This window comes from Benincasa hispida, chromosome 12 (assembly GCF_027475165.1).
Source record: "Benincasa hispida cultivar pf3 chromosome 12, pf3_genome.v1.1, whole genome shotgun sequence".
Classification (NCBI taxonomy): domain Eukaryota; kingdom Viridiplantae; phylum Streptophyta; class Magnoliopsida; order Cucurbitales; family Cucurbitaceae; genus Benincasa; species Benincasa hispida.
This window is the reverse complement of record NC_143489.1, coordinates 66,604,562-66,615,182: the sequence shown is the minus strand read 5'-3', so window position 1 is coordinate 66,615,182 and position 10,621 is coordinate 66,604,562. Positions and strand designations below refer to the sequence as shown.

Here is a 10,621-nt window from a genome sequence, read left to right as displayed (position 1 = left end):
CACTTCAGGTAGCAGTTGCACTCAGCTTCTCTGTATAAAATAGATGCTTGGAGAATATGATGTCACGCAAAATTCTATGACATTGTACTATGACAATTTGAGCGCAATCAATATTTCTAAGAATCCAGTTCAACACAACAGAATGAAATATATTGACATCAGACACCATTTTATCCAAGAATTGGTTGAAAGCAAACAAATTGTCTTGAAAGATATTCGAACTGAAAATTAGATTGCTGACTCACAAAGGCTCTCAATGCTAAACAGTTTGAGGCTCTTTGAACGGCTTTGGGCCTTTGTATAATTGATTCATAGTAGTTAATCAAGCTCTAGAAGTGAGCTACAGAGGGATTAAGGCCCTTTCTTCAAAGCTAGACACATGACCTTTTGTTGATGGATGTTGTGAGGCAAACTAGAGTAAGTTGTGTGGCATTTACTGTTTATATATTTATGATAACTCTCAACAGTTGTGTTTTGGTAGGAAAGAAGTTTTTTAATTTTTGCATGCCACATTCTCTTCAACTTCCTTTGTGATCGTGGGTGTTTTCTGGTGGTTCTGAATAAAATGGTGAGTACTCAAACTGGAACTCATACTTCAAAATTTAAGATAGTGCGCTATAAGGAAAAGGCAAATAGACGAAGGATTCGTGACTCGTCTGAAGGAAATGCTCCATCGAATTTCATGGAAGTTAATCTCTCTTTAAATCCTAATGTTGAGACCTTGAGTCGAGGAAATGTTGTGTTCGTGTCTAGTGTTAAATGGAAAAGCTCCCGTCTCTCGACAATAGGTAAAAGCAAGAAGAATAAGGGAGAGACCTCTCTTAGACTTACCATGGAGGACCTTGTGGGTCCTGGCATTGAAGTTGAACCGTCTTGTTTTTCCTCTAAGCCCCAAAAACCCACAGGTACTGATCCTCCTCTTGTTATCTTTGAGAATGAAAATATTACTGTTATTAGGGATGTCTTGCATCTTCTAGAAGAGTCTACGGTTTATGTTTCTATGAATTCGTCAAAAGATAATTTGTTTGGAAGTAGTCCTTTGCAATAGGTGTGGAATCTAACATTAATGAACTTATCCAAAATGTTGAAATTGTTGAGACTGAGGCTTTAAATGTTCTATCAAATGTCATTGCATCTGGTGAGGTGCATAAGTCGGAAGATGTTGAAAAAGAAGATAACCAAAAGGTTTCTGATTAGTGGGATGATAAGAGTATCTCGAATAAAGAATGTTCTGGAAATGAAATTCAAGATAATTTTCCTGATAAAAATGAGAATAGTGAAAATTCTCTTGAAAAGGAAGATGTAAGGAAGAGCTCTCCCGACTTTGCTTATGACTCGTTTGATGATAATGTGCCTATTTTTCTGTTGAAGCAAAAAGGTGAACAAAAAGTTATTGATGAGGAGCCTAGTTCTCAAAATGATTCTGTCTCAGTTTCTGAGGAAGAAGAAAATTAGTTGATAAAAGATCCTTAGGATGTGTCTGTTGAGGAAGTATAGAAACCTAAGGTCAAGAAAATAGTAAAGAAGAAAGATGTTCCATTTGTACCGTTCTGCCAATATTTTTTTTCCTTCTTTACTCTTGACTGCTATGGAAGTTAGAGTTGCCTGGTGTGTTTTCGATGCTCATATTTAAAGGGTTCCTTGTATTTTGAAAAGGTTGGTCGCATTATTGTTTTGAAAAAGCTTTTACTGAAATATAAACAACTTGAGTGTAGTCGGTCAAAAAGGGAGTGCATCGACAGAACCTTGTGTTGCTTGGAAGACGTGTTCTGTGTCTTTGCATTAAGAAATAAGAAGATCAGTTAAGAAGGGATTCTTAAGCTTAGAGGAGCCTAAGCTATTCGAGCAAATGAGACTTTGGTCTTGAAGGAAAATATACAACTCACGTGAGAAGGAGTCTCACATCTTAAGAGGAGCTCAAGTCTGATCTTAGGGGAGCCTGAGATTTGCTTCATTAATAGTACAACTTAGGGGGAGCCTAAGTCACAGTGAGAATGAGTCTTACACATAGAGAAAGCATAGGTTATTAGTTGAGTGATAAAGTTGTATAAGAGACACTCTATTTATTTTTTATTATTATTATTATTATTATTATTTTTGCAAAGGAAAAAGTCGTGCTTTCAATATAGATAAGTTTTGCGTTGTAATTACTTATCATTGATTTTAGTGAAGCTATCTTTCCTGGGCGCTCTGTCCCCCAAACGTAGGTGATTTATACCGAACTAAGTTATCAATCTCGAGTGTCATTCTCTTGTGTATGTGTTTCCTTTTAGTCTTGTAAATTGCAATACCATCAATTGTAACATTGTTAAATTGCAGTAGACACTTTTTTATCGTTTTTTAAGTTCCTTTTATTCATTTTTGTCCTATTGTATAAAGAGCAGATATATTGTACCTATTTATGAGTTTTCTCATTTTAACAAAAGATGAGACTCTATTTATTCAACATGTGAAACTAGTATCCACATTTTTAAGTTAAAAAAACATGCATATCAACATGCAGATTTTTAATTCACATTGAAGATTATTAAGAGACAACCTCATTCAATAAATTTTCAACCTATTGACATATTAAACCATCTCTAAATCACAAATGTTCAACTATCGTAGTATTTTGATTGTTCAAGTAACTGCATACTAGTTTGGAGAGTGAGAGATAAAAGCTGTCTTACTTCTTGGATCGACATGAAAATTTGTATTAGTTTAAGTTGTGATACAAATAACTTTAGTTTACTATATTCATTTAAATTTTTAAATTTGCATTCAATAATTATTAAGAGATAATGACATTGTGACAATCTAATTCAATAACTTTTCAACCCTTTGACATGTTAAATCATCTCTAAATCACAAATGTTCAATTATTCTAGTTTTTTCCTCAATTATTCGGTAATTATAGATTGAATGTTGGAGTCACTGGATATTGGATCATGATTTTGGACTGATGATAATTTGTAATAATTTAATCGAGCTACATTTAAAATTCTGTATTCTTCAAGATAATCTCTTGAACATGGAACAAAGTTTTCAGCAATGTATTATCAGAGCGAGGCTTTGACTCTAATGATCTCTTGAATTCCTCCCTTAGGATCTCTCAAACTTGTTTGCCAAAGTAGTCGACATAAAAGCATCAACTACGATAACAAGAATATCGAAAATGTGGTTTGAAATGAACTACATAAACTTAAGGTTCAGTTAACTTTTGCTGAGCTGATCAGAGAAGGATCATAGCATTTGACAGTTCCTACCAAAGTCGATGCTTCCACAAGTGCAGCCAGGAGATAGTCTGGATAATCTTCAATATTGGCATCTCCATTTTGTGTTTTCATTGAACTCAAGACCCTTCCAACTATCTAAACAACATATTTAACATAGATTATAGAGATGGGTTTTGAACTCGAAAATCTAAACTTTATGCAAATGTTAATGAACTTACTTTCCGAGCATATCCCCCGTAAGCAATACCACCAATCAACGCGTGCAATGAACTTGATAACTCTTCATTCATCGAATTCTCTAAATGTAGTAAGAGAAACATTTGATTCTAGATTGGAAACCGGCCGTTGGTAGACTGTATATTGATGTGAGTGAAACATGGTGAAAGGTCAAACTTACTTAAAGTTGATGTGGATTGAAAAAGTCTCTCTTTCTTCAAGCCATCAACAGTGTGAAAGTTTGTGCCACCAGCCAGTTGAAGGAAGCCTGCAAAGGAAACAAGAAGCTTGTCAGTGAAGTGACATGAATCTAAGCTTCGTGAGACCGGATTTGTACACAAACCAGGAGGGCAGTCATTGGAAAGAGCTAACTGGGCAGCAAAAGCAATTGTTTCCCTTGTGGTGCCTCGTCCAATATCTCCACTCATCGGTCGTCCATCCAACTTCATTTAATGTTTAAACGAAATGATGATTGTGTAAACAAGTATAGGTTTTGGAACTTAGAGAGTGTAACAGAAATGGAAGTAATTCATTTGGCTTCATGAAGTTTGAGGCAGACCTGCCATAAGTTCAAACAATGAAGCTGCGATTCCATGATCGAGAACATTGTTTTCATTGTAGATACTGTTAAATCCCCAATATTAGGTAGGCTTACCTGCATCAAGTATAAGTTACCAACATTAAGCAAGTGGAAGGTGGCTAAAATGTTCAAATTCTAAAAGAGAGAGAAGGCTCAGAATCAACACACTTACTGCAACTAGTCTTAGATATTTGGATGAGTCCCCTAATTTATCCCAAAGTTCTTGAAAAGGAGTGGTTTGTCTAGAAGAAAGACGTCAGTTTGTAGTTCTCCAAATTGTCACATTTAGGCCTGTTTGGATTCACTTTCTAAGTGCTGAAGCAAGTGTTTCTAAGTAGAAAAAAAGTGTTTTTGAACGAAAAGTCAATCCAAACAGGCTCTAGATATCAAAGATCAAATTCTGAGTTTATATATACCTTCCATTGGTGTGAATCTCCAAAGCATCGACGTCACCCCGTTTAATAAGCTTTGCAGTAGTAGCTGCATCCCTTACATATGTGACTAGATCTGCACCAATTCAAACAAGCAAACAAAATCAGCAGCAGAGCAGCACCAATTCAAAATAAAGGCTACATTCTTCCCACCAAATCAACAACTAAATCTGTGACAAGTCATACTTATTTTATCATATGGGCAGACTGGAGAGCAACGGCCACAACCATAACAGCGCTCTGTCATTACTCCGCCCTGCAAAAAGGGGAGCAGATATTCACAAGGCCGATAAGGTTTTTGATAAGTATGTTAATTGGGATTTTATAAGGATATATCAGTAATTAGTTAGAGAGTTTGTTAGGCTTGTTGGTTATAAATAGAGTGGGTAGGGAAGGAGGGAGGTAGGTAATATTTGGTGAAATGAATTAGGGCTTGAGAGTATTCTCGAGACTGAAAGGGTCCAAGTACCTCTAATACTTGATTTATCTTGTATTTCTGTCATCTTTTATAGTTCAATATACTCGGGTTCTACCCATTTTTTAAGATAAATGAGTATCCGGGGCACCACTCCTTACACATATACTAGTATTCCACTCCTACCTACAAATCTCAATAGAAGTATTGAAGCCAGCTCCAGAGTCTACCATTGAATATGTTAGAAACCAAGGTAGTATGGGCTACCTTTGTCCCACATTGGTTAGAATGGGATGACCATTGTGGTACTTAAGTGGTTTGGCTCTCTTAACTGAATAGTTGGCTTTTGGGGTGTGGTTCTCCAAGGTACTTAAGTACCTAATTGAATGTTGCTTGGAATTGGGGTAGTGAGAGGCCCCCTGTTGATAAATATTTGGTTTTTTGTTTATGAACATTGTGCTTGTTTTCTTACCATTTCTTTAGAATGGTTTTTATCTTTGAAATATTTGAATTTAGCCAAGTTCCAAAAATAAAAATAAGTTTTTAAAAGCTACTATTATCTCGTTTGATAATCATTTGTTTTTTAGTTTTCGAAAATTAGCTTGTAAACACTACTTCCACCTATAAATTTCATTGTATAGTTTTCTACTTTTAACAAAATTTGCTAAACCATGCCAAGTTTTGAAAACTAAAAAAAAAAAAAAAAAAAAAAAAAAAAAAAAAAAAAAAAAAAAAAAGAAGAAGTAAGTTCTTAAAGTTTTTTTTTTTAATTTTTTTAATTTGGCTAAGAATTCAAATGTTACCTCAAAAAAATTGAAGAACGTTATAAAGAAATTGAGAGAAAACAAAGCACAATTTTAAAAAGCTAAATAGTTATCTTTTCTTAGTTTTCAAAACTTTGTTTAAATTTTGAAAACATTGGTAAATAATAGATAACAAAATGAAGAAATCTATTGGTAAAAGTAGTGTTAATAAGTTTAATTTTCAAAAAAGATGAACCAAAAACTAAATAGTTATCAAATGAGACATAATAAATTGGTTTGGAAAAAACTAAAGAGAAAGGGGACGAGAAAAGCAACTATATACATACTAGTTTTTTTAGTTTTCAAATTTTTGCTTAGATTTTGAAAATATTTGTAAAGAATAGATAACAAAACAAAAAACCAAAATTCAAATAGTTATCAAACAGGGCCTAATAAACCACTTTGGAAAAACTAAAGAGACGGGACAAGAAAGGCAACCTTCAATACTCCAGATACACTAGCCACTTGTGAAGGTTCTTTCATTGTTTCTTCCTGTAGTGAGATTGCATTAGCAGGGCAAACAATTTCACAAGGTCTTGAACAGTCAATTGGACAATTCTCAGGATCAAACTCTGTCAATAAAACAATTAATTCATCACTTTAAAAACAAATCCATTTTGAAACCTTTTGCAATAAGCTAGAAGAAATTACCAGCTTTGCGGAAGTGAAGATCTTGGTCATCATTGACACTAATCATCACCCAAGGCCTTCGAACGCCAACAATGCCTCTTGCTGCTTGAATTCCCTCATTCACAGCACTAACAACCGATGCATCAGCAGCACAATCAATACAATCAACTGCAAGTCCTCAGTAAAATCAACAAAACAAGGCTTAAATGTTACTTTGGCCTTACACTTTTGGTTTTTGTCCGTTTTGGTCACTATACTTTCAAAACATCCATTTTGATTCCTCTACTTTCAAAAAGTAACCATGTTGATCCTTTCATTTTCATTTTCATCTCATTTATTTCTATCAAAATTTAACATGATACGTCATTCACTAAGTTTCTTAAATTGTAGCCATAAACTTATATTAAAATGTTTTCATTGTGTACGAATGTTGTGTTAAAATCTTGTAAACAGGAATATAAATGGTCACCTTCCAAAAGTAAGAGACTAATATAAACGTTCTGAAAGTACATAACTAAAATGAACAAAAAATATTGAATCTTTGCAACGTTAGTTTTGATCCTTCTACTTTAAAAAGGTACCATATTGGTCCATTTATTTTCATTTTCATCTCATTTATTTCAATCTTAATTTTAGCATCATACGTCATTCACTAAGTTTCTCAAAATGTAACCATAAACTTTATAGTAAAAGGTTTTCACTGTGTATGAATGTTGTGATAAAATTTTACAAATAGTAAAAAAAATTGGTCACCCTCCTAAAGTAATAGACTAATATAGCGTGTTTGGCATTGATTTCGAAATGGTTAAAGTCACTTCTGTCGTATTTAAAATCACTCTGAAACACATCTTGAATCACTCAAATCAATTTAATACTTAGTTTTAAGTTCTTAAACACAAATTTCAAACTATTAAAGTGAATTTTGAATGATTAAAAGCATTTTTCGAGTGATTTTAAAAATGACAAAAGTGAGTTTAACAATTTTAGAATCACTCTCAAACATGCCAATAGACGTTTTGAAAGTGCATCGACTAAAATAAACAAAAATCGAAAGCATGAGAACCAAACATCTTGAATGTATATGGACCAATAATAAACAGAGCACATTCCATTGAGATATAAATTGGGTGATTCTTACCCCCAGCAAGAGTGTAAACAAGAGAGAGATTCCTGATATCAACCACATCCTACACAGAAAACAAACATTTACTTTAATATGAAGAAGCTTTTCTTTTTTGGGGGAATGCGAAATTGAAGAGTTTTCTAAACCTCGAAACTAGCACCGCAGATAAGCTTAACCCAGTGGCCATTTCGAAGAGATTGAAGAGGAGAAGATTGAACAGAAGCAATTCCAATTCGATCTACGAGGCTTCTTACATTGTTGAGGTTCTTGTTGCTGTTGTTTCTGGAAGCCACTGAGAATAAGGGGGGAAGAGAAAAAGAAAAGAGAAAATTAGATTATGTGAAAAAGAAAAGAAACGGGAAATTTATAGATGCTTAAAGAGCTGGAAGTAGGACCTTGATGTTGAAGATGAAGAGTGGCATGGCAGGACAAGCTCAAAGCCATTTTGATTTTTGCTTTTCTTCCGTTGAAGAAAGAAGAATGCCGCAAGAGAAATAAATGGGATTTCTTTTTTTTTTTTTGGTTAATTTTTGGGTACGGATGACGATTTGACGAACAAAGAGATATTAAATTTAGTTTGTGATATTTATATCCAATTTTAACATTATGAAATCAATATGGTAGTTATCCTCCATGAAAAAGTTAAAGGTTAAAATAAAGGGAAAAAAAATACTAGTGTAACTCTGATTCTACCTATTTTTGTGTTGTCTACGAGTATCTAACTATGTGACAGATTTTTTTTAAAAAAAAACAATAAGATAGATGTCGTTGAAAACTCAAATATTTTTCTTTTTTAATATTTTTCGTCACGGGATGCATGGAGATTTTGGGTTACACTCAAGTATTACTCGTTCAAATTATCTCATTCTATATATTGGTAAAGTGACAAAAAAAAGATTCTTTTCTAAAAATTTTGGATTATCAAGATTTAATGTCTCTTCCAATTATGCAGTAAGTTAATTATTAATTATTTATTAGTATCACAGTCCTAAGAATGGTATAAAAAAATTTGTGACATGCTCGAATCTCTGATTTCAAGAAAGAGTGCATGTACAAGTAGTTAAACTATTATAGCATAGTCATTCGATTGTTACTTAGATTTATGAATACGATTAGTCAAACAATCTAATCGTACCATGATTCAATTATAATTAAGTTTAATTTATCAATTTAAATTTTAAATATTGAAGTGAGTTTAGTTCAATCGTAATTAACACAAAGACATAAAAAGTTTGATCCTAAAAGATTATTCATCCAAAATCATTTACATCATATGATTTTCTTCCCTTTTTTTTTCGTCGTATGTAAATTATACTTAGATAACTATTAATACCAGTTATTAAGCAAGACAACTATTAATGGCAGTTAATAGTTATTATAGTTATCTCATAGATTTTAGATAAGATAACTATTAATAGCAGATATTAAAGACACTTTTAAAGTCCTATTTACCAATTCAAATGATTTTCATCTATTTTCATTATTTCAAAACTCTCATTTACATTAATATTTCTATCTACGTTTCAACAATTTCTTTTAGAGCCCATTTATTTTATAGATTTTGTCATGATATTTTGGATATATATTTAATATTCTTGTTTTTCACAAATTTTCACTTTTTAAAGTTCAATATATTATTATTTAGGTAACGTTAAAACTCATCTTATATGAGTTTTCTAATACCTTTCAAATAAATAAAATTTTATTGAAGATGAACAGTAAAAATATAGGCTGATTATTTTGTTTTAAACAAATACATAGAATGGTTAATTAATAAAATATCAACTATTCATGATAATTAGTTTTAAAATTATTAAATATATGATTTAGATATAATAAAGGGAGTTTTCACGAAATAGAAAAATAAGATAGACTATTTACACAAATAGCAAAATTTTAATCTTATTTAATAGAGGTTGATAGAAGTCTATCAATGTTTATCGATTTTTTTTATTGTATTTCTGTAAATAGTTTGAAATTTTTTTATCTGTGAAAAATTTCCTTTAATAAATTTCAACCAATACATTTACCATTGATATTTTATATTATCTTATGATCCATTTGGTAACCATTTAGTTTTATTTATTTATTTATTTATTTTTAAATTTAAGTCTATTTCATCAACATTTCTGATAATGATTTGCATATTTCTTAAGTACAATGGTTGAATTCTTAGCCAAATTCCAAAAACAAAAATAAGTTTTTGAAAGCTACTTTTTCCTTCTAAAAAATTGATTTGTTTTTTAAACCATTGGTAAAAATAACAACAAATAAAGAAATTTCAAAGGAGAAATAGTATCTATTGGTTTAATTTTCAAAAACAAAAACAAATAATAATATGATTACCAAATAGGTCTTTAACTATTCAATATACAATTTTATAATTTATTATTAATATTCTAATTCATATACCGTTATTAAATAAGAGAACTATTAATAGCAGTTAATAGTTATTAATAGTTATGTCATAGATTTTAGATGATATAACTATTAATAGAAGTTATTAAAGCCAATATTAAAGTCCTATTTACCTTTTTTTTTTTTTTTTTTTAAAGATTATTAAAGTCCTATTTACTAATTCCAATGATTTTCATCCATTTTTATTATTTCAAAAATTTTCATTTACATTAACATTTCTATCTACATTTCGATAAAATAAAAAATCTCAACAATTTCCTTAAGAGCCCATTTGATTTATAGATTGTCATGACATTTTATATATATATATTTAATATTCTTGTTTTTAAAAAAATGTTACTTTTTAAAATTCAATATATTATTATCTATATAACTTTAAAACCTATTTCATATAAGTTTTCTAATACCTTCCATATAAGTAAGACTTTTATAGGTGGGAGATCAATCAAAATATAGATTGATTTTCTCTTTTTGAAACAAGTATATGGAATGATTAATTAATAAGATATCAATTATTCATTATGGTTTGTTTTAAAATTATTATATATATTACTTAGATGTAATAAATGGAGTTTTAAAAGAATAGAAAAATAAGGAAAATTATTTACACAAATTACAAGATTTTAATATTCTTTGATAGAGACCGACGAAGGTCTATAAGTATATATCAATGTTTTTTTATATATATATATATATTTCTATAAATAGTTTGACAATTTCTATTTGTGGAAATTTCCATTTAATAAATTTTAACTAATATATTTGCCATTGATATTTTATGTTATCT

At 30.8% G+C, this 10,621-nt stretch overlaps 1 protein-coding gene across 4 annotated transcripts; it reads right to left on the bottom strand.

The window, feature by feature from the left end:
- Positions 1–2,934: 2,934 nt before the first annotated feature.
- Positions 2,935–7,973, bottom strand: LOC120092590 (uncharacterized). Of its 4 annotated transcripts, none has more exons than XM_039050723.2 (13): positions 7,812–7,973; positions 7,563–7,708; positions 7,432–7,480; positions 6,315–6,461; positions 6,102–6,235; positions 4,632–4,701; positions 4,431–4,521; positions 4,187–4,256; positions 3,994–4,089; positions 3,778–3,877; positions 3,616–3,702; positions 3,437–3,516; positions 2,935–3,353 (listed from the first exon to the last, which is right to left on the bottom strand). In XM_039050723.2, exons 1-13 carry the CDS (start codon positions 7,858–7,860, stop codon positions 3,192–3,194), a joined length of 1,281 nt encoding a protein of 426 aa, XP_038906651.1. In that variant the 5' UTR covers positions 7,861–7,973; the 3' UTR covers positions 2,935–3,191. The 4 variants fall into 4 exon arrangements, with proteins under 4 accessions (XP_038906651.1, XP_090164173.1, XP_090164171.1 ...); XM_090308047.1 differs by having other exon boundaries at positions 2,935–3,349; positions 7,812–7,970; XM_090308045.1 differs by having other exon boundaries at positions 3,616–3,877; positions 7,812–7,967.
- Positions 7,974–10,621: the final 2,648 nt, after the last annotated feature.

Coding starts and splice junctions, on each gene's coding strand:
- LOC120092590 (XM_090308045.1), bottom strand. CDS start 7,860: ATGGCTTTGAGCTTGTCCTGCCATGCCACTCTTCATCTTCAACATCAA. Junction 4,090..4,186: donor AATATCTAAGACTAGTTGCA/GTAAGTGTGTTG, acceptor TACTTGATGCAG/GTAAGCCTACCTAATATTGG. Junction 3,354..3,436: donor ACGGGGGATATGCTCGGAAA/GTAAGTTCATTA, acceptor TATGTTGTTTAG/ATAGTTGGAAGGGTCTTGAG.